Source organism: Lynx canadensis, chromosome D1, assembly GCF_007474595.2.
Source record: "Lynx canadensis isolate LIC74 chromosome D1, mLynCan4.pri.v2, whole genome shotgun sequence".
In the NCBI taxonomy this organism is placed as follows: Eukaryota; Metazoa; Chordata; class Mammalia; order Carnivora; family Felidae; genus Lynx; species Lynx canadensis.
The window spans coordinates 113935095-113953000 of record NC_044312.2 but is presented as its reverse complement, the minus strand read 5'-3'; the positions used below and the strand labels follow the sequence as shown (position 1 = coordinate 113953000).

The 17906-nt window shown below is 68.5% G+C and overlaps 1 protein-coding gene across 1 annotated transcript; it reads right to left on the bottom strand.

Moving 5' to 3' along the window:
* Window positions 1–408: 408 nt before the first annotated feature.
* On the bottom strand, window positions 409–13259 carry TRPM5 (transient receptor potential cation channel subfamily M member 5). Its single transcript, XM_030331325.1, has 21 exons — window positions 12675–13259; window positions 11480–11544; window positions 11126–11317; window positions 10814–10916; window positions 9546–9664; window positions 8996–9319; window positions 8785–8925; window positions 8578–8701; window positions 8195–8340; window positions 7663–7775; window positions 7413–7505; window positions 7055–7313; window positions 6806–6924; window positions 6484–6616; window positions 6201–6375; window positions 3412–3565; window positions 2783–2964; window positions 2345–2477; window positions 1700–1772; window positions 1337–1391; window positions 409–930 (listed from the first exon to the last, which is right to left on the bottom strand). Exons 1-21 carry the CDS (start codon window positions 13171–13173, stop codon window positions 824–826), a joined length of 3309 nt encoding a protein of 1102 aa, XP_030187185.1. The 5' UTR covers window positions 13174–13259; the 3' UTR covers window positions 409–823.
* Between the last annotated feature and the right edge of the window lie 4647 nt (window positions 13260–17906).

Here is a 17906-nt window from a genome sequence, read left to right as displayed (position 1 = left end):
TCTGCCCCCTGAAGGTGTGAGGGAAGGCAGACAGGAGCAAGCACGCACCCCCTGTGCCTGGTACGGGGCTTAGTGGAGATCGGCCCCCAGAGGGGAAGGAAGGAAGCGGGGACCGACCTGAGCCACTCACCGAAGCCGGGGGGAGCACAGGAGCCTGGACCCCGACCCCACAGGACAGGACCCCCAGGTAAACCCGTGTCCACTGTCCCCCGGCCTTCACTGGCTTGGTGTGGCTGTGTTCTCTTAAGATGGAACAGCTTTGGGGGCAGTGTCCCGGGGCCGTCGCCCAGGCCGGACACAGTCCAGCGCTCACCATGCCACGCGAGCAGTTGGGGGTGTGCGGGGTGTGAGCCCACGAGCGTAGTAAACACTGGCCCCGGTCCTAAAGGGCAGAAGCAGCCACTAATGTTCTGGACAAATCTGTCTTTTGGCGGGTAACACAGGGTGGGTGGGAGACTTGCCCAACAGACGGGAGGTGCTTCAGGCACGGCACTCAGCAAGTGCTGTCAGCCCAGGCCGGGCGGATCGGGATGGGGACCCACGGGGCTCTCCACCGGCCTGGGAGAGGGCCCACCATGCTCCCAGGTGGAGGGAGGTCCCGGGAAGGTGCCAGGCAGGGCAAGGAGTGGTTCCTTTTGACAAGGCCACTCGAGCCACAGCCCACTGAGGGCTCCACCGGAGGCAGGGGCAGTTCAGTGTATCTTCAGGGGCCCAGGACGGCCAGCTAAGGGCCACGTTCCCGCCTGCCCATCCTGGTCTGGGCCAGAGGGACAGGCCTGGGGCTCTGGGAGAGGTGGGCCCGGTGCGCCGACAGTCCAAATGCTCAGGTGTCCGAGAGCAGCCGGCCAGCCTCTGGGTGCCCCCCGCTGCCCACGCCCTCTCTGTGCCCGGCAGAGGCTTGCTGGTGTCCGTCTTCGGTGTTCTGAGAGTCTGGTGAGGAAGGAAGACCCCTCAGCTGCTGGGTGTCCGGTGGGGCGGGCCCGGGGAAGGGAGAGGTAGCTCATTACTGTGAACAGGGGACAGATCTGGTGGCTCTGGGTCGAGGGCTGGGGAAGCAGGGCAGGGGCGTGCGTGCTGCCAGGCAGGGCCTCCAGGAGTCGGCCTGGCCAAGCCCTCACGCCTGGCTGAGTCGATGGGCCTCGGCAGAGGGTACCTGCCCCACCCTAAGGACTGTGGCCAGCCGAGGGCCGTCGGAGACCTGGGCCAGTCCCCTCCCAGGACAGGGAGAAGCAGAGACCCAGAGAAGGCAGCGACGGGGCACAGCGACAGCCCTCCACCCATCTGCATATCAGCCTGTGCCCCTCCCCGCCCTCTGCCTTCCCCACACCCCGCTTACTCCGGTAGGAGCCGCCCTGGGCCATGGAGGACAGGAGCGCTGTGCAGTAGTCGACCTGGAGGAGAGAGGCGTCCGGGGCAGCCCCAGGCCCTGCTGCCCCGTGACCCTCCCCTCTGTTGGCTGTGCCTGAGGGAAGGAGTGTGGGTGTGGAGTGTGGACAGTGAGGGGTCTTGAGTGCAGGACCCACTCCAGGGAGGGCATGTGTTTTCCAGAACCCTCTCCAGGGAGGGCACAGTGTCTCTGAAGTTGCTTGTGGGGACAGGGACAGGTAGTGGACCTCTCCAGGGCCTCAGCCCGCCCTGGGCGCGGGGCTGCGGGTGAGGGCCCCCTCCCAGGAGAAGGGCACGAGGTCTCCCTGTCTACCTGTGACTCCAAGTGCTTGATGCGCTTTTCTTGCTCTCTCAGCCCCCCGAGGTACTTGGCCATGATGTCCACCCTGTGGCAGAAGCTGGTCGGTAGAGGGCGCTCCAAATTCCCAGATGCTCCCCATCCTCCCCTGAGGCCCTTTGGGTGGGTTTGGGGTCCCTGAACCCTCTCTGGGTGGGGTGTCCTTTTCTCTCATTCCCAGGTCTGGGTACAGAGAGCCCTTCTGAGTCCTCCCTGGGAGCTCCATGGGGGCTGAGTTCCACGGGGGCAGGCAAGAGTTGGGGACAAAGGCAGGCAGGGGCCGTGGGCGCCTGGACAGCTGGGATGGACCATTTTGGGGGGAGACCCAGAGGACGGGGGGAGGAGTTCCACTCGGGAGACCCCAGAGCTGGGAGGACACCCCCTGTATTGGTCCCCCCGTCCCCCCAAAGCAGGGCAGGCCAGGCTCCTGCCCCTGCCAGCCTCGGTCTGCCCAGCTCAGGCAGGTGCAGGGCTGCGGGTGAGGGCCCCCTACCCTCAGGTGACGGGCAGGAGAGGGCCCGACACCCCGCGCCCCACTCGGGGTCCGGCCCTCCCTTGGGAGGCGCCGCAGGGGACACAGACGCTTGCCCCCAGGCCGGGGGTCCCGGGGCACCCGCGCACCTGTGGGCGGTTTTCCTCAGAACCTCCTCCTTGCTGTCCTTCCTCTGTCTCTCCAGCCTGCTCAGGTAGTTCTCCTTCTGAACCGTCTCCCAGGTGACCACCTTCTGGTCCAGGGGCTCCACCAAGTCTCTCTCTGGGAAGGTCGGGACGGCACAGGCTTGGCCAGAGCCAGGTGGGCCTCGGGGCCAGGGGAGCCCAGGGCCAGGGCAGCGGGCCTCAGCCACCACGGCTAGCCCGGGCTGTGAGGTGGAGAGAGGGGGACGGCCCCCCTGCAGAGAACTCCAGGCTCAGCCCTGTGCCAGTGGCTCTGGGGTTGGGGGGGGTTAGGGAGGGGGCGCGGCCTCTCCTCGCCTGCCCACTGGGCACATCGCCCCTCCCCCCCCCCCCCCCCCCCCGCCGTCCGGGGCAGCCGGGCCGGGTCCAGCCCTGTGGCCTCACCCAGGCGCGCCCGCCTCTGCTCAGCGCCCTTCTGGAAGAGCCTCTTGAGCGCCAGGCTCAGGTGGCTGAGGAGGATGAAGGGCGGGGCCAGGGCGGGGCGCTCGTGGTACTCCGCGATGAGGTGGTAGCGCTGGAACTTCCAGAACATGTCCGCGTTGCCCTGCACCACCTGGAACGTGTAGCTGTGGGGCCGGCGTGTGGGTGACGGGGGACACACGGGCACCCCCTCTCCTCCCAAGCTGTTGCCAGAGCCGGGGGGCACCCTCTTCTGTGATCATCTCAGATCACTGACTTGGCCATGTCTGCGGGTGTGTCTGGAACGGAGTCCACTCAGGTCCCCTTCCGCTCTCCTGGACAAGCCCGGGCCTCTGGTTCCAGAGGGGACGACCCTCCCCCTGACCTTCCCTTCCTCAGGGCCCTGCCCTCCCTCTGCCTGCAGCCGGGGCCCGGCGGAAGGGGAGCCAGTGTTTGGGGTGACCCCTCAGACTCAGGCCTTTCCCCACACAGGCCCCAGCCCCTCCCGGGGGTGGAGAGACCCCCGCAGCCCCCGGGCCGGAGGGATGAGCAGGTCTGGGCCGGGACAGCCGGGCCTGGGGGCGCCCACGAGGGGAGAGTGGGGGAGGGGGCACCTGAACATGGCGATGAGCAGGTTCATGAGCAGCACGTTGGTGACCAGCAGGAAGGTGACCAGCAGGAGGATGACCAGCCAGTTGGCATAGAGGTTAGGGCAGGAGGCTGAGCCCTCTTGCAGCAGGGGGTGTAGGGAGCAGTTCACGCGGGCTTCTGAAACGGGAGTGGTGTGGTGGGGGCGGGGCAGCCACAGGGGCACCCTTGGATCTGGAGGGCCTCCCCCTAGGGCTGGGGCCCCCGGGGACGTAGCCCCTGGCCGGGTGACCAGCTGTCCCGGTTGACGGGGGGACTGTCTGGTTTAGCACTGAAAGTTCCCGTCTCAGGACACCCCGGTCCTGTCAAACCGGATGGATGGTCAGCCTGGGGGCACTGGTCCACTCTCCACCTCCACCTGACTGGGGTCATGGCCAGGGCCACACGTTCTGAGGGCAGAGCCATTTGGCAGGTGGGCACAGAGGACCCCAGTTTCTGCTGGTGGTTGTGTGGATTCCCCACCTCCCCGTACCAAAGGCTGTGCTCAAAGCTGGTTTGGAGAAAGCTGCCCTAGACACGGGTGACCGTGTCTCCCCCTGCAGGACTTCTCAGGGCCCTTATAACACTAAGGCCTGTCACATGGCACCCAGCAGGGGGGCGAGTCTGCATCACCTCCAAAGCTCATCTGGCCAGGCAGCCCTTGGCACTGATTGCTGCAGGCACCGTGGACACGGCATCTCTGGGCCATGCCAGCTCAAAGAATGTTCTCCGGGCAGTGGGAGTGAATGCTGGGTCTGGGAGCAGGCTGAGCCTTGCGCCCTGGGCAGGCACGCCCTGGGGGGCCCGAGGATCACACCTCTGGCCCCTCACCAGCCAGTCCCCTCCTCATGCTCATGGATGGGAGGCAAGGAAGGAAGGAGCAGGTATCAGTGGGTGAGCATGCAGGCTGTGTATGTGCGCGTGCCCGTGTGCGGGCCCGTGTGGACGCTGCACACGCCCACACGTTCGGCTGTGTTTCTGTGGCTGCCCCTCCTGGTCTTTGCTCTGTGACCGAGTCCAGGTGACACTGGGGGCCTCTGTCCCTCTGTCTACACCTGTGTGCCCGTGTCCCCACTGTGCACATGTGTCGGGCCGGCAGGGGCTGTTTTCGTGTGTCCGTGGCTCCCTCTCTGGAGGGAGGTCCTCTCCTAATGTCCCCGAGTCAGTCTGTGCCAGGAGCCCACGGTGAGCTGCGAGCGTGCAGAAGGGGGTGGGGAAGCAGCATCTTCCCAGACCCTGCCCTGCCCTGGCCTGTAGGTCTGCTCAGGGCCGATTCCGGACCCTCCTCTCTCCCCTGCGCCCAGGCTCGGGAGCAGTGAGACCCCTGTGACTCTCAGAGGCGCCATGAGGCCAGGCTGGAAGTTAAAGTGTCCGTGGGTCTGGAGGCCAGACCAGGAGCTCCGCCCCAGGGCTCCCTCCTGGCACAAGGGGACCGGACGGCAGGGGTGGGGGGGCACTCTGGGCTCCGGGACCCCAGGGTGCACACGTTAGTGAATCACCACAGCCCTGCCCCGCGTGGTGGTGTGTGGCCCAGAGGCCTGAGCAGACAGGAAGCCCAGGCCCCGGGAGGGGAAGGGGCCTGCACGGTGGGCTGTGCCCCGACCTGGCCCCAGTCATGGACTTTGTGCCACAGCCTGCACTCAGGCCTTCCCGAGGCAGCCCCCGGGGCTAGGACCGTCCACCCCCCACCCCCGGAAGTCTGCACAACCTCTGCCCTCCCCTGGTGGCCCCGGGAGTGACCCCACCCCTGCCCTCCTCCAGAGGGTCCCTGCAGTACAGGGCTGGGCAGGGGCCAATGGGGAGGGCAGCCAGGGCCTGGAGCACTCCGGATGAGCAAAGGAATCCCAGCTGGGCGGTGGAGGGGGGGGAGGGAGGAGGGAGGTGGTGCTAAGAAAACAGTCCAAGGAAAGGGGCTTTCAGAACACCCCAGTTAGCCGGTTTCCACGGTGGCAACGCCCCTCCCCATCTTGGCGGCTCGGGTCCGCTCCCCTCACACTCTCACCCCACTGACAGACACTCAGTGCGTGTGGCGGGCACCCGACCTCGTCTCACTGGCTCCGGCGGCTGGGCCCCGGCCTTAGACACACACCATGTGCCCGGGGGCGCCCTGGAGCCCCGGTGGCCCTGGTCCGGCACCAGCCTGAGTGAACGGCCCCTGGTGCTGGCTCACCGTCCTGGAGGGGCTGGTTCCCTCTCCTCCTCCTCACCGAGTCCCAGCCGTGTCGGGGGCTTGCCCCCCAAGCCAGGGTTCCCCTACACCTACCAGCCCCCACGGCGGAGCGGCTCTGCCTCCCGCACCGTCCCCACGGTCCTGGGACAGTCTCGGAACCTATGCTGGCTGGCCCTCGGCCCCGCACAGAGGCCGCCTGCAGACGGACGGGAATGGCCTCGGCCCTGCCCCCGCGGCACCTGCCCTGGCACAAACCATCCCAAAGCAGGCCGGCCTCCGGGCCCCCCAGCAGAGGCTGCCTTGCAGCCTCCTGGTGCCTCAGTTTCCAGCCTGGGGCCCACAGGGAAAGGTCTCTGTGACCAACAAAAGTCCTCCCGGAGCCGCCCCTGGGCTGGGCCCGACCCTGTGCAGGTGTGTGGGGCCTGGGGACTGTCCTCAGGGGCCTCCCCATCTCAGCCGGCTCCTCTCAAGGGCCCCACGTCCAGGGTCTTCTGAAAGGAGGCTCCGTAAACTGGACCCCATCTGACGGCACCGTAGGAAGGAGGGGATCTTGTGTCCAGCTGGCTCAGGGACACCCCCCCCCCCCCAGGCAGGCTGCGTGCTGACCATCGATCTCGTCCAGCGGGATCTGCCCGAAGATCTGCAGGTAAGGCCGGTAGAGGACGCGGCGAAAAACCCACTCCAGGCGGCCGTCGTGGGGGTGCAGCAGGGCCTGTGTGGTCACGCCGTAGGCCACCAGCCACACACTCAGGAAGAAGAGGAAGAAAAAGACGTCCTTCATCTGGGGGAAGAACGGAGAGTGTTAGCGGCCGCCTGGCTGGGGGGGGGGGCGCTATTTCACCAGCTCCCCCACCCCCACCCCGGCCCCCAGGCGGGACCCGGGGCTCACCATCCGCTCCACAATGATGATCTTGGGGCCCAGCTGCTTGTGGATGGCGAAGATGTGGATGAGTCGGAGCGTGAACACCATGAAGTCCACGGCGAGGACCGTGCGACCCGCCTCAAACACTGAGGGCAGCATCCTGGGGTGGGGGCCGTAGTGGGGGTGCCGCTAGTGCCCAGAGAGGGGAAGGAGCTTCCCCCAGGACACACAGCACGGGGGCCAAGGACAAGCCGGGCCTTCTGAGGCCTTCCGAGGCTTCGTCCTGAAGCCAGCCCGCCCAGCGGCCCACCCGAGGGGCCCGCATCCCAGGCCTCTGGGCCCCAGAGACCTGCAGGTGACGCCGACGACGAACAGGAAGATGGCCACCATGTCGCACTTGTTCCAGTGGTCTTCCACGTAGAGGGTGAGCTTCTTCACCAGACTCGCGTCCTCGTCCGTGAAGAATCCCTGGCAGAGGGCAGAGGGCAGAGGGCAGAGGGGCGGGCGGTCCACCGACAGCTGGCCGGGGACGCCCCGCCCCGTCCAGGCCAGTGGGAGCAGGGGGGCGGGGGGCGGGGGCGCAGGGCCCACCACTGACCTGCCGGATCTCTTCCAGCACCAGTGTGAAGACCCAGAAGTACAGGGTGACCTCGGGCCCAGACGGCCCCTGGGGAGGTGGCCTGAAGTCCACCAGCAGGACGTAGGTGAACAGGAACAGGAAGGCAAAGTACATGACCACGTTCCCCAGGAACACGGTCACGGGCGCCCCCCAGAACATCCGCCAGCGCGTCAGCAGGAAGGCAGCACGTGGACCTCGGTCACCCCGAGCCCTTGGTGGCCCGGTCAGCGCGTCCCGCCTGCGCCGCGAGGAGAGACCGCGGACGGCGGTGAGGCCGGCGGCAGGGGCCCCGCGGAGTGAGTGCAGCCCCCTGGCCGGCCCGCCCCCCGGCCCTCACCGGCTGCCCGGGCTGCACAGCAGGCTCCTCTCTGAGTCCAGGCCGTCCAGCTCCTGGAGGCCCTCGGGGACCGTCCTCAGCAGGGCCTCCTCGCTGTGAGCACGGGGCACCCTCAGGGCCCGCGGGAAGGGCACCAGAGCACCCAGCCAGCAAAGGAAGCGCAGGGGACCCTGGGGAGGGATGTGGGCGGGGTCTTTGGCCAGTGGGGCCCCCCCCCACCGCCCCCGGCGGCTGCCCGCACCCAACAGACCTGAAGGTGATGAGGTTGGTGTAGATGAGGGCCGGGCAGAGGAAGGCCCCCAGCAGCCGCAGGATGGCCGTGCCCGAGGCCATGTTCCCCCACCAGATCTTGGTCAGGAAAGCCTGAAATAGAGGCACAGCCTCCGGTCCCCACCCCCCACACCTCTGCCCATGCTGGGCCGGACACCGGGCGTGCCCGTCAAGGCTCGGCTGAAGCATCGCCCCCCCCCACCTGCCATCCATCCTGGTGGGGACAACCTTCAACGGGGAGGCCGGGTTTTGGGGTCTGGGAGGGCTGAGCTGAAGACGTAGCACTTCTGCTGAGACCCCAAGTGGAGAAAGGGCTGGCGACAACAAGAAGGCAGCCAGGCAGGTGCCGTCCAGGAACCGAGCAGCCCCTGCCCTGCACGGCCAGGACGTGGAAAGCAGTGGGGTGGGGGGGGGGGCACGGACACGGAGAGTGGCGGAGGGGGGCTCCCGGGGCACCTCCCGTCTGCCGTCCGCTTTGCCCCTGACGGCCTTCCCCGAAGCCAGACCCTCACCTGCACCCCGTCGTGGGCAAAGAAGGCCTTGGTGTCGGCCTCGGTGGCCAGGTGCAGACAGGTGGTCTTGCTCCAGCAGCGGTTCCGACGCACCAGCAGGGCGAAGGCGCGGTCCTCGCTGCTGCGGTAGCACTCGGAGAAGAGGCCTGCCCGAGGGCGCCGGCCGCCCGCACTCGCCCATGCGCCCCCTCCCTCCTCTGCCCTGCGCCCGCTCCCCCCCCACCCCGGGGGCTGCCGAGGCCTGCCCGCCCGACCTGCCCAGGGCCCTTCCCTCCCCCGTCAGTCACCCCAAACGTCCCGAGGGGTAGCAGGACCCGGTGTGTGCCCAGGGCCCCGCCCAGAGCCCCGCTGCGCCCCGCCAGGCCGCCAGGCCGGTGGCTCACCCAGGGCCAGCTGCTCGTACTTGGCCTCGCTCCCGCCGCGGCCCCCCTCGGCCCCCGCCTCCAGGTGGGACATCTCACGGAGGATCTTGCAGGCGGCCAGAGCGGCGGCCACCCCCTCCTGGCCCTGGGAGACGGGGTCTGAGGAGGCCGCCCACCACGCCGCCCCTGCCCGGCTCCCCCCGCCCCCCCAGTCCGGGGCCCACCCACCATGGCCCAGAAGTAGGCGGCCATCTCGTGGCGGTTCTGCAGCACGGCCCAGAGGAACAGGTCCCGCCACGGGTTCTCGCTCTTTCGGTTCAGGTCCAGCAGCCCCTTCCGGGCCTCGGGCCGCCCGGCCGGGCCCCGCTCCTGCGGGACCGGGCCGTCAGCGTCAGGGTGGCCCCGTCCCGCCCCGCCCCGCCCCGCCCGGCCCGCTCACCGCCTGGTAGAGCCCGCGGCAGGCGTCGTGCAGGAAGTCCTTGAGCAGGCGGGACACCTCGTGCAGGGAGAAGGCGGGCGGGCCCTCGGGCGGCTCGCGGGCCTGCTGGGCGCTCAGGCCGGCCAGCGTCAGCCGGCCCTCCTCGTGCTTGCGCCGCAGCAGGTCAAAGAGCAGGCTCTTGGGGGGCGCCGAGCGGTACAGCTGCTGCAGCCGCCCGAACGTCAGGAAGTCCGCCACGTCGGCGCCGTTGTCCACGAAGAGGCGCACGAACTCGGGCTTGTCGCTCACCAGCGCGTCCATCATCACCTCCTCCAGGTCGCGGGACTGGGGCCGCCACCCGACACGCCCGGGGCGGGGAGAGGGGCCGAGTGAGCGGGAGCCGTGGCCTCCCTGCCCCCCCCCCCCCCCCCGGCCGCGTGGGGCAGAAGGGGCCCCCGCCGGCGGCCCTCGGGGCGCCGCCTGCCCCCAGGCCCTCAACTCGGCGCTCGCCCCTGCGTTGGCCAGAGGCGAGGCTCCGGAGGCGTCGGCCGGCGGGTGGGCGGGCGGGCACCTTCCACTCCACGTCCCCGTTGAAGATCTCGCTCTTGGCGATGTCCACGCGGTCCCAGGCCACGGCCAGCTTGAGCTCGTCCAGGTAGTCCTGCGCCTCCTGGCTGTGGCTCTTGCAGGCTGCGGGCAGAGCGGGCGGGAGGTGAGCGGCGAGCCCAGGGCCCCTCGCGGTGGTCTTCTGGACACGCAGCCCTGGAGCCGTGGCCCGCGTCACGCCCCCTGAGCGACGACGGCGAGAGGCCCACGGCGTCGCGAGGTTGTCGGCAGAGATGACGGCTCCCGGGACCCCGACGGGACGGGGGGAGTGGACGGTCTGTCTGGAGGAGCTTCCGGCCCCCCGCCGTCGAGGGCGTCCCGGCCCCCCTGCCCCTCCCGGCCTGGGTCTGTGTCTGGCTGCCCGAGGTCAGGCCCTCGGCACGGTGTGTCTCCGCCATGAAAAGCCTTTCGAGGGGCAGCCAAACAGCAGGGACAGCACAGTGTCTGTCATCGAGGAACAGAGAGACACAAGGCGGTCCCTCCGCTCCGTGGAGTGTCCCTCGGCCCTGGAAAGCAGGGAGGCACCAGCAGGCCACAGCGTGGGTGCTCTCCAGAAACACGGGCTCAGAGGAGGGAGCCGAACACCGCCCACGGCGGGAGCCCACGGATGGGAAGGGCCCCAGAGGGGCAAATCCGTCCACACAGAAAGCGAGCCGGGGGCCACCGGGGGCCAGGGAAACGGGCAGTGACTGACCGGTGCCAGACTGCCTTTGGGGCAATGCAAACGTTCTGGAATTAGACACTGGGGATGGTCGCACAACTCGCAAATGTACTAAAAGCCGCTGGATTGAACGCTTCAGTTTCTTAAATTACAGTAAGATGTGTCAAACTGAAACTTGTCGAGCACAGAACACTGGACAAATTTGCACAGAAGCCAGGGCCATCCCTGTGTCGTTCCAGTTTTGTTACATGTGCTGCTGGAAAAGCGAGCACTGGGCCCCGCACGCAGGCACAGGCACTCAGGCACACGCTCACTCACACAGGCACACGCCCGCACGTGACGCACACAGGTGCATGCGTGAGCACACGCACACACACACACACACACACACACACGCACGGCAGAGGGGTGCCGTCCCGGGAGTCCTGGCTGCTGATTGACGTGGTCCCTGGGCGGTGGCCCGGCCCCATGCCCGTGTCAGATCCTGGAGGGTGAGGCCCAGGACGGGGCGGGTGCGGGAAGCAGCCCTGCACAGCTGGCGCCCCCGCTCACCCCTGCCCCTGCGCCCTCACCTTTTATCAGGGCCTTGAGGATGATGGTGTCCAGCTCCTCGGAGCCCTCCTGCTCGAAGTCGTGCACGGTGAGCAAGTGTGGGTGGGAGGTGATGTTCTGCAGCTGGGACACCGGGACAAAGGCCCTGAGTGGCCCTGGGGGCAGGGGGCAGGCCAGGGGCCTGAAGCCAGGGCGGGCTTGGAGGCTTTGTTGGGAAAGGGAGGAGGCTGGGCCCTTCCTCGTGGACAGGGGGCACGGAGACGCCCAGCAGGACTTTCCCCCGGGAGCGGCCCACCCGGGAGGGGGGCCTCGTCCTGCGGGGGGGCCCCTACCAGCTGGGTCCAGTGCATGACATCCTCCCAGCACAAACGTTCTCCGGGAAACTTCTCTTTGAACTGCTTCTCCACCGCCTGGGGCACCAGGAGGTGGGGCTGGTTCACGAAGGCAGCCAGCACGTCCGCGATGCCCCCTGAGCCTGCCAGGATCAGCCACGGGGCAGCGTGCTCCACGGCCCTGGAGATCCTCTGAGGCGGCGTGGCGGGGAGAGTGGACCCCGAGTCAGCTCAGGGGCCGCCCTGGGCCCACGTGCCAGAGGCACCGCGTCCCAGGCCGGGGAGGGCCCTGCAGGGAGCCGCAGCCGGCCAGGGGGGCTCCCGCCAGGCCCCCACCTCCCTCCCCTGCCCTACCTCCAGGGTGCTGGGGTCGCCGTTGACCAACAGACAGAGGACGGGGATCTCGATGCTGCTGGTGCCTGCAGACAGAGCGCCGGCCAAGTCCTCCCAGGTGTCCGAGCAAGTGGGGACCCTGGCAGCCTCCCCGTGGGGTGGGCACCCAGGCCGCTGGCCATCACCCCCAACATTATCTAGGGAGACGCCTGCCCGGAGGCTTTTTCTAGTGAAGTGTGGGCTCCAGGCTGCATATCACATCCAGACACGAGCCCCTTCGCTTGGGGACAAGGACGCCAGCCCCGCACCCCACTGCCCGGTAGGCCGCTCACAGATATTTAGACACAGAGGAACGTAAGTGAAGTGAAACACTCAATCCCTGGCTGCACCAGCCACGTTTCAAGCGCCTCTCTTCCCGTCATGGCAGAAAGCTCTGCCGATCGCCCTGCAGGCCCGCGGGAGCAAACCAAAGAGTAGGGGAGGGGCCTTGGTCAGCTTCGCCCCCAAGCGTTAGCCGGAAACGAGACTCCCGACGCGGGAGGACGCTGGGGAGGCAGGGAGCAGCGGGCCCCTCTGACTCCCAGAGCGGCCTCCTCGTTGAATCTAGGGGACAGACCGGTGCGTGCCGTCCAGGCTTCAGCGAGCCGGAGCCCCCCACCACCGACGTGGTCTAAACGCGGCCTCGACCGTGTTTTTATTCTTAAAGAATACTCAGTTAACAGGTATTTAGGCTGTTTATAAATATCGTAGGCAGTTATATATCGTGTGTATACACTTTACTTACGCGCTGGTATTTCTTAATACTAGAAACCCAGCTTTCAAACCCACCTCTGGCCACAGTCACATCCGTTCCTTGGGCAACACTGCCCTCTGGTGGCAGCGTGCCTCGTGGCTAGCTTGGCTCGTCGAGGAAACCAGGCCTTTCAAAGCTCGCAAATCCGTTTCCTTCCCAAGCCCCGAGCCCCCCCACCCCCGCCCCCGGGGAGCCCCGGGGCGGGCGAACAAACCAGCAACTCTGTCATCCGGCAGGAATGTCGCTGCCCGGCGGGGCCAAACTCCTAGCTGCGCCCCCACCAACGCACTGACCGCTTCCCATCCCAGACCCCCAGAGGCCAGGTCTCCACACTCAGGCACGCTCAGTGCCTTCAGCCCGGAATGCGCACACCCCGTGTCCCCATGACCACCCCCCCACCACCTGCCCCGGGACAGGTCTCACCCCCATAGCCGGTTCTCTGCTCCGAGATGTGCTTTTCCAGCCTCAGCCGCAGCTCCGTCGGCCCGTCCCCCTTCCCGGGAGGCCCAGGCTCCACCAGGACGAAGTAGGCGTGGTTGTTGTCCAGGGAGCAGAGGGGGCCCCGGCTGCTGCCTTCGTCCACGGGGTAGTGGACAGGGCTGTCCTCCTGGACCCCCCCCCCCACCGTGAGCCCTAAATGAGGGTTCTTCTGCCCAGGCCTGTCCCCACCCCCAGAGGGAGGGAGGGCCGGGCTGCCGGCGCCTGGGGCCCAGGGGTGTGGCGGGGGGGGGGGGGCTGCGGCCAGTGGGTCCTCTGGACAGAACCAGGGCCGTGGGGCTGCCAGGCCCTGCCTCGGACAGACTCTGGGCGGGGAGCAGAGGCCACTTGCCGGGGTCACCCAGGCTTGCGGGCCGGTGTCCGGATGGGGCCTGGGTCCATTGGGAACCAGTCCTGGGCAGGGCCCTGGAATCCAGGTCCCCATGTCTGGTCTGCGCTGGCTGGGAATCTGGCAGACCCCTCCCCACACTGCTCCCTGAGCAACGCTGCCACCTGCTGGCCGTGTGCTGGGCTCGCCCTCCTCCCCCTCTCCTCTTCCCCTCCTCCTTCCTCCCTTCACTCCTCCCTTCCTCCTTCCCCTCCTCCCTCCTCCGCTCCTTCTTCCTCCTCTCTCCTCCTTCCCCTCCCTCCCCTCCTCCTTTTTCCATCTCCTTTCCTCCTCCCTCCCCTTCTCCCTCTTCCCTCCTCTCCCTTCCCTCCTTCCTCCTCTCCTTCCTCCTTTGCGTCTCCCTCCTCCTCCCCGTCCTCTTTCTCCTCCCTCCTCCTTCCCCTCCCTCCCCTCCTCCTCCCCCTCCTCCCTCCCCTCCTCCCTCCTAACCCCACCTCTTCCTCTTCCTTCCTCCTCCCACTCCTCCCCTTCCTCTCTTTCCCCTCCCCGTTCCTCTCCCTCCTAGTCCCTCTTCTTCCCCTCCCCCTCCTCTCCCTCTCCTCTTCCCCTCCTCCTTCCTCCCTTCACTCCTCCTCCCTTCCTCCTTCCCCTCCACCCTCCTCCTCTCCTTCTTCCTCCTGTCTCCTCCGTCCCCTCCCTCTCCTCCTCCCTCCCTTCCTCCCTCCCCTCCTCCTTTTTCCATCTCCTTTCCTCCTCCCTCCCCTTCTCCCTCTTCCCTCCTCTCCCTTCCCTCCTTCCTCCTCTCCTTCCTCCTTTGAGTCTCCCTCCTCCTCCTCCTCCTCCTCTTTCTCCTCCCTCCTCCTCCTCCTCCTCCCTCCCCTCCTCTTCCCCCTCCTCCCTCCCCCTCCCTCCTAGCCCCTTCTCTTCCTCTTCCTTCCTCCTCCCCTCCTCCCTCCTCCCCTTCCTCTCTCCCCCCTCCCCGTTCCTCTCCCTCTTCCCTCCTAGTCCCTCTTCTTCCCCTCCCCCTCCCTCCTCTTCCTTTCTCTCCTCCTCCTCCTTCTCCCTCCTCCCCTTCTTCCCTCCCCCACTCCTCCCACAGCTTCACTTCAGTATCTCGGTCCTTCGGGGTCCCTGCCTCACTCCCTGAGCCTGTGAGCCCCCCGGCGTAGGAGCTACTCTGTCCATTGCAGGCCTGGCACGTGGAGGGTGTCTGGTTTGCCGAATAACCAGATGGTGGGGTGTGGTCGGCCTCGGAGAGAGCACCGGTGGCTTCCTCGGCGTCCCTCCTACCCTGGGGTGGGTATATCTGGGGGCCACGAGCCCCTCCCCGCCTCCCAGGCCCAACTTGCCCGGCGGCTCGGCGCTCCAAGACGGACGCTTACCCGGGCGTCATCCAGAAGCTGGTGGTGCAGGACGCGGCCCAGCGAGGCGACGCCGATGGCCACCACGCGGGCCTTGGTGGACGTGCTGGCCAGCGAGTGGTCACGCACGGCCTGGCCCACGTACCGGGCGAGGCCCACACGGAGCGCGCTGGTCAGGATCCAGGCTCCTAGGGCAGGGGGCTCAGTGTGCCCGGTGGGCTCGGGCCCCCAGGCCTGCCGGAGCCGAGGCCCCCCCGCCCCACCGCCCGCAGGTGCCGGCCGGACCCGAGCCTGGGAAGGTTGTTCTGAATCACGAGGCCCTGGCCCAGTCGGGTGTGCAGGCCTCTGCGGCACAGCGGTCACCTCGCGGTGAGGCGGTTCGGAAACCCCATATCCTTCTGCCGGCTTTTCTGCAGGCTCGGCGGGCCTGAACACAAATTAGCCCAGTAACTGGGTTCGGACCCCACGACCGTCCAGCAGGCGCCTCCCCTGAGGCAGGCGGAGGGTGCGATGGGGGCCCGCCCTCGGGCGCGGGTGCAGGGGGGGCCGTCTTGCCGGGGCCCGCAGGGTGGGCCGTGCCTCCCGGGGGGGGGACCCCGCCCCCCCCCCCCCCCCCCCGCTGCATCCCCCAAGCTGCAAGCTGCTCCCGCTGCAGGCTGCAGGGAGGGAGGCACCGGGCAGCGTCTGGGGGCTGTGTGGCCGGGGCACGCGCTCCGGACTGTGCGGGCCGTGGGGCCCTGGCGGGGCCTCACCTGTGCTCTGAGCCGCCTTCACCAGCCCCTTGCGCAGGACGTCCCGCAGCCAGGACCTCACGGCGAACGGCCGCTCCTCGCCCGCCAGGGACACCACGAGGTTGGGCACTGGCAGCTGCCACTCGGCCAGAAGGAGGTCAAAGAGCACGGAGGGGGCCACGCCGCTCGGAACCTTCACGAACTACAGGGCAGGGTGGCCTGCAGCCTCAGGGCGTGTGTGTGGGGGTGGGCATGAGGGTGCTGGGCATGGGGGCGCCAGGGGCACTGGGTATGGGGTGCTGGTTGTGGGGCGCTGGGCATGGGGGTGCCAGGGGCACTGGGCATGGGGGCACATGGTTTGGGGGCACCTGGGGTGCTGGGTATGGGGGCACCAGGGGCACTGGGTATGGGGCGCTGGGTATGGGGGCACTGGGTATGGGGGCATAGGGTTTGAGGGCACCAGGGGCACTGGGTATGGGGTGCTGGGTATGAGGGCACCAGGGGCACTGGGTATGGGGCATTGGGCATGGGGGCACCAGGGGCACTGGGCATGGGGGCACCAGAGGCACTGGGTATGGGGGCGCCAGGGGCACTGGGTATGGCGCACTGGGCATGGGGCGCCAGGGGCACTGGGTATGGGGGTGCTGGGTAAGGGGACACCAGGGACACTGGGTATGGGGCGCTGGGTGTGGGGGTACAGGGGCACTGGGCATGGGGGCACCAGGGACACTGGGTATGGGGCGCTGGGCATGGGGGCACCAGGGGCACTGGGTATGGGGGCACCAGGGGCACTGGGTATGGGGGCACCAGGGACACTGGGCATGGGGGCGCTGGGTATGGAGGCACCAGGGGCACTGGGCATGGGGGCACCAGGGGCACTGGGTATGGGGGCTCCAGGGGCACTGGGTATGGCGCACTGGGCATGGGGCGCCAGGGGCACTGGGTATGGGGGTGCTGGGTGTGGGGGTGCTGGGTATGGGGGCAACAGGGGTACTGGGCATGGGGGCACCAGGGACACTGGGTATGGGGGCACCAGGGGCACTGGGCATGGGGGTGCTGGGTATGGGGGCACCAGGGGCACTGGGTATGGGGCGCTGGGCATGGGGGTCACAAGGAGGTGGGGAGCAACCAGCATCAGGAGAGAGGCCGACCCCGTTTCGATGCAGGGTGGCAGCAGGAGGCCAGGGCGCAGGTGGGTCCGGCCTTCACCTGACTCCTGTCTAGGCCTCCCTTCCCTCTCCGTGGTGGGGTGGGGCGGGGCGGGGCGCACAGAGGAGGGGCCCTGGACGTGCTGTGCATGGGGGTGGGAGGCGGGGGGCCAGAGGGCTGGAGTCGGGTCCTGGAGGCTCTGACATCGGCCAGGCTCTGGAGGGCAGCAGGCACCCAGCGCTCAGTGTTTGGGGAGAGACTGGGAGCTCAGCGTGGGGCGGTGGGGGGGGGGTGGCGAGCCTTAGCACGGCGGGGGCGGGCGGGGGCAGCCCCTTACCTTGCCTCGCTTCTTCCCAGACCCTCCGAATTCGATCTCGCCCCGGCACAGGTCCCGCGCCCACCCACGTCCGGCAGCCCTGGGGCTTCCCCGGCAGGGACCCCCGGCACCCCACATGAGGACCTCTCTGCAGGGACAGAGCCGACCTCCGAGGGCGTGAGAGGCAAACCCTGTCCCCCTCCCTGCAGGACGCCAGCGGCGGCCTCACTGGGGAGGTCATCCCCCCTCCCCACCCCCCCGCCAGTGGCCGGGCCGCGCCACGACGTCCACAAGGCCCCCTCGCAACCCGGCTTCAGCTACTGGAGCCTCCCACGCGCCCCCTTCCCAGTGGGGTGGGGCGTGGGGGTGCATCTTAGCCCCTCCACCCGGCTCCGGGCCCTGCTACTCACCCCCCACCCCGGGGCGCCTCGGGCCAGCCTCTCCCGTCAGCACTTCTGCACAGGCTTTGGTGGGGGGTGTCCTAGAAACCCCAAAAGTCTCTTGGGCTTCTGGACAAGAAGCCTGTCCCCCGCACCCCCGTTGGCCCCCGGACGGGGATGGACACCCTGGTGTGCCTGGGCAGAGGGGGGATGCGGGTGAGAGGGTCAGGCTGGTGCACACGGCTCAGGTGCAGGGGCCCCGGGAGAGGAGGGCCGGGGAAAATGGCGTGGGGAGAGTGACGGACCACCTCTCCTTGCCAGGAGGCCGGGCGGGGAAGGCCCTGCCCCAAGCTCTTCCCCCCACGTTCCTGGCCCGCCCCCAGGCCAGGCGCCCCTCGCTGCATCCGGACCATGTCCCTGCGGCCAGCAGCTCCACCCCACTCGGCAGGGACTGAAGGCTGGGGGCCCAGGACTGGCCCATGTGACCAGGAGCTGGGTCCCAACGGCCTGCCTGACTGCCGGCACCCCCAGTGTCTCCCCCACCCCCAGCGCACATCTCCCTGGTTTTCTCTGCCCCTGCCCAAGGGCCCTGGGTTCCAGGACAGGTGAGCCGCCCTGGCCAGTCTCCCCCACCCTCGGGTCCACGGCCACCTGTCTAAGTAGGGGCGTCGGCAGACCCCCTGCCGCTGAGTCAGTTCCCCAGCCTGTCCACGGTGGCCCCACCAGCCCTCTATCCCTGGGAGGCGTCCTTTGGTAAAAGGCAGCTCCCCGGCCAGGCCACCCTTTGTGTCTTGGAGAGGGGCCACCGGCATACAGAGGAAGGGGCAGCGGTGGCGGTCACGGCCCCGCAGGCTTGACAGGGACCTACAGCCTCACACCCTCCCCCACCCCC

Coding starts and splice junctions, on each gene's coding strand:
- TRPM5 (XM_030331325.1), bottom strand. CDS start 13,173: ATGGGGACCTGGATTCCAGGGCCCTGCCCAGGACTGGTTCCCAATGGA. Junction 6,925..7,054: donor TGCTGGAAGAGATCCGGCAG/GTCAGTGGTGGG, acceptor GCCCTCTGCCAG/GGATTCTTCACGGACGAGGA. Junction 6,617..6,805: donor GTCGTCGGCGTCACCTGCAG/GTCTCTGGGGCC, acceptor CCCCCACCCCAG/GATGCTGCCCTCAGTGTTTG.